General features: G+C 40.1%; 1 protein-coding gene across 1 annotated transcript; it reads right to left on the reverse strand.

Annotated features, from left to right (window-relative positions):
* Window positions 1-2,429: 2,429 nt before the first annotated feature.
* Window positions 2,430-4,119, reverse strand: LOC109953773 (uncharacterized). The gene has a single exon (XM_020589236.1). It carries the CDS (start codon window positions 4,074-4,076, stop codon window positions 3,459-3,461), a length of 618 nt encoding a protein of 205 aa, XP_020444892.1. The 5' UTR covers window positions 4,077-4,119; the 3' UTR covers window positions 2,430-3,458.
* Between the last annotated feature and the right edge of the window lie 10 nt (window positions 4,120-4,129).

A 4,129-nucleotide genomic window follows, 5' to 3' on the forward strand; every position in this document is an offset into this window, starting at 1 on the left:
CCAGTGCCCCCCAAACAGAACTACTTGCAAGCTGTAATTGAGTGCAGGAATTCTCAAACAGGAAGCTGCTTGATATGCTGTTTCTCAAGACAGTTGAAAATCTCTTTTAAGTAGGAAACCACCCCACAGTAAATATGGAACACAACAAACTTGTCCCTGTGTCCTCATTGATAATTTAACTTTAAATCAAACTTCACTTTTAAAGTGACTTCGCTAACTCTGGCGGCAACGGGGCTCGTTGTGGCGCCAGATTTTCTTTTATGAAACCAGTATCAAATGTCCTATTAAATTTGGAAGACAATCCACAGTGGTTATTGTTATGTATTGACGTTTCTGAGTAGTTAGATTTATTGTGAAAAGGGTATGATATTATTTCCTGTTGAGGAAAGAACACTTCCGAGTGATGCTGTACACTACAGTTTTTGTTTATCTGTTCTGAAGAGTAACACACGAGCACACAAGTTGTACCCATCTCTGTGTCTTCTTTATTAGTTAGTACTATCCCCCAAGAAAAGGGGTGAGTACATAACAGTTATCCATTTATGTGATGGATTTTACATCTTGTATGAGGCTGAATGATCTAATGGCTAGGACACATGAACTCTCCCTCACGTGAGGTTATGTGGTTAAGACTTTACATGTAATCAGGCTTCAGACAAAGATAACATGCTTTTACTTCTCTTTTAAAACAATTTACTGATCGGGGAAGATCCTCAGTCAGACAATTCAGCGTTTTAGAGTGCCCAATGTGCAGAATTTCTCTATATTATAGAAAAGGTATTCTGCTTACCTGTTTTTATGAATGCTGGCCGGCAAATTGTCTGCAGAAGTACTTCTGTAGATCGTGCATCCTCAGTTCTCTGCTGATCTCACTTTGCGGTCCCCTGTTGGACACTAGCTTGAAGTTGTTCCAATCCGGGTCCACGGCACCATTTGTTAGAAATTAGCCCAATTCTTTTATTGGAAGCACGAGAAGTGACGACAGGAGAGGACTGTTTAAAATCAACATCCACCCTGGACAGAGGTACAACATTCAACAGCTTTTTGATCCTATTGTCCATTTGGTGTGAACCGGAGCTCCCCCTTGTTAGAATGTGGTAAAGTCTAGGTATGTGTGTGTGTGTCCTTCTTATAAAGTCTGTTCAAAGCTGCTGCTCTGTCTGTTCACTGATGGAAGAAGGACTGAAGCTGTTTCCTTCAGCAACAGCAGTGAAACCACAAAGTAAAACACTGGAAACCATTAGTTAGTGGAAGTGTCCTCAGTTCAGGTCCTCATAAGGCTGAGTGTTATATCGCTGTACATTACATCACTGGGTTATAACAGCTGATGCATTGATACAATGTTTGACCTACGGCTGAAAACAGCTCCAGCCTCTGGTCAATGACTTTGGAGTTGCAGCCCGAAGTCAGTCATCACATCACAGACTGTTTTTACATGTTTTAAACTGGCTTTGCTGAAAATGTCTGAGTATTTTTATGACAGAGTTTAGTCAACACTTCCTGTGGTTGTTTCACAGTAAAGGTCTCCCACTGCCTTCACATTAAAACAATAAAACAAACAGGCCAAACAACTGACTCAGTGATTTTATTTAGGATCAAACCTGTGATTAAAATGCTAAAAACTGTCATTAAAATGATACAACATGTAAGTGCATGAATAATACATTGTGTGTGAGCAGAGTAACCAGCCAATAAATCACCAGTTAATCGATGAACCAGGTAATCAACCAAAAGTCAATGAATCAATCAAAAACTACCTTTAGCAAAAATCAAAGAATTATTTTAAAAACAAATCAATAATCAACTGATAAACTATGAGCAAGTCTTCATCAGCAATCAGACTCTGAAACTAATGATCAATCATTAGCAAATTAACATCATTTAATCAAAGCAGATCAAAAATATTTGTCAAAGTCAAACATAAACATGATAAAGTTAAAAATGGAAAATAAAAAGAAAGAAATGGTTCAAAATGTGATGAAAAGTAATTCAAGTGTAAAAATAAGTCCAAACAATGAAAATGGACAAAAACAACAAGAGGAAATCAAAATGTCACTGATCATATCTATCAGCAGTGAAACCTCCAATTAATCAAATACCTGAAATCTCTCTTGTCAAATCATTCACTAGGTAGAGAGCATCCTCACTACTGGCATCATGGTCTGGTATGGTAACACCACACAGGCAGAGAGGAAGGCTCTTCAAAGGGTCATAAAGACTGAAGAGAGGATCATTGGGACTCACCTGCCTGCTATGGACACACTGTACACACAGCGCTGTCGTAAAAGGGCAGAGAATATAATCAGGGATCCGCTCCACCCAGCTCACACTCTGCTCAGACACAAAAACTGCACCTACAGCCTCAGGCACAGCAGGGCAGACAGTATCATCACACTCAGAACTAGACTTTACAGCAGCTTTTCCCCTGCTACAGTAAGACTGATGGCTAATAGGAAATGTGAAAAACATGTGCAATAACCCCTCATTACCCTACTAAGTAGATGATCATGTACAATACCACTATGTGCAATATTTGAAACTCACCATCTTATTTATTATTTTACTTTTGTATTCACAATTTTATCTACTACTTTATTCTTATGTGACTTTATATTTAGATTAGATGTCCCGTTCTTTTGGCTTCTAACTCTTTACTTGACTCCAGGAGAGCCCTGCACAAGAATTCCTATATGACTAGACTGTCTGTTTATGCATAAATGGCAAATAACAATCTTGAATCTTGAATCAAATCATCCATCAGATAAAGACACATCAGAGATAATCAATCAGTGATGGACAGAAGGTAACCATCACCTTTGGCCAATGATCCATCTGCCAATCAGAAAACAGCCTGAGAGAAGGATTCAGGAGACAGAGATAAGAGGAGGTGTCTGAGACCAGTCCCATGATTCACTGAGAAACAACATGTGGGACAGCGTCTGTGGCAGTGACATGCTAGTGTCAGTCTGGGTCATCAGGGATGGGGGGAGCTGCTGTCCCCCTTGTAGGCTGAGCATCGACCACCGGGGTGGCTGCTGGTAGCTGGCTCCCAGTTCACTCCACATATGAAGGAGAGTGGGGGCTGCTGGTTACCAGCTGAGGCAGTATGTCAAAGTCCAGTTAGAGATAAACTACCTGTACTGTCACATTACAGTTTCCTCAGCTGGTTCTGGTTACAGTTCTTTTTCTTTTTCCAGAGAAACCAAGTCGCCTAATTCTGTTCTGTGCACCACAAAATGCGACATTGCCTCATACTTAGGAGTGTTAATGATAAACTGATTGTTAATTAATTATTGATTGACAACTGCTTAATTATTAATTACCATTAATTAATAAAAAATATATGATCTGATGCAGAAAACAAGGGACATGTAAAAATGCACTAGTTTTGTTGCAATAACAGGTTGTCAGCAGTTTTCTACAAAGCTGTCTGATCACCTACACCTCTGCTTCTTTAACTACTTTCCCAATGCTCTTAGTTGACTCCGCATGTATCCCAGTCCTGCTCTGGTTCCTTCGTCCATTCGACTTCTCATCCCCTCCAGACTCTGGACCTTCTCTCTGTCTCCTTTCTCCTTCATCTTCTCAATAAGGAAGTCCAAGTGGACATGAGTGGACAGAGAACAGACATTCAGGGCAATCTGTTCCAGACTGACAACAAGCTGGTAGACCTCTTCAAGCAGCTGATTCTTCTCTGTCTTCAGTTTTTCCATTTCCTGTCTTAGATTTTCCAACAAGTTTAACTTCTTCTCACTTTCAGCTTTATTCTTTTCATATCTCTCTTTCATTTCCTTTTCAGTCTTCTTAACTTTCCTGGTCTTGGTCACATATCTCCATTGTACTTTCACATGATCTGACACAGGACACTTATTGGTACATGAAGTACAGCGGCCATCTTTCATGACCTCACAGTCTTTAGGATACCAGGCCATTGTGCATCCAGGATAGTGACAGTTCTCCTCACAGACAGTGCAGCAGACAGCTCCTTCATAAAACACCAACCACCACATCCCACCTGTGATAACCTCTCTTTCTTTGTAAACCTCATCAACTTCTACTGTGAAGTCCTCATTCATCTTCACCTCTTGTTCATGTTTCTTCGGCACTTCTTCATTATGTTGGATCACTT

Source organism: Monopterus albus, unplaced genomic scaffold (assembly GCF_001952655.1).
Source record: "Monopterus albus unplaced genomic scaffold, M_albus_1.0 scaffold1295.1, whole genome shotgun sequence".
NCBI lineage: Eukaryota > Metazoa > Chordata > Actinopteri > Synbranchiformes > Synbranchidae > Monopterus > Monopterus albus.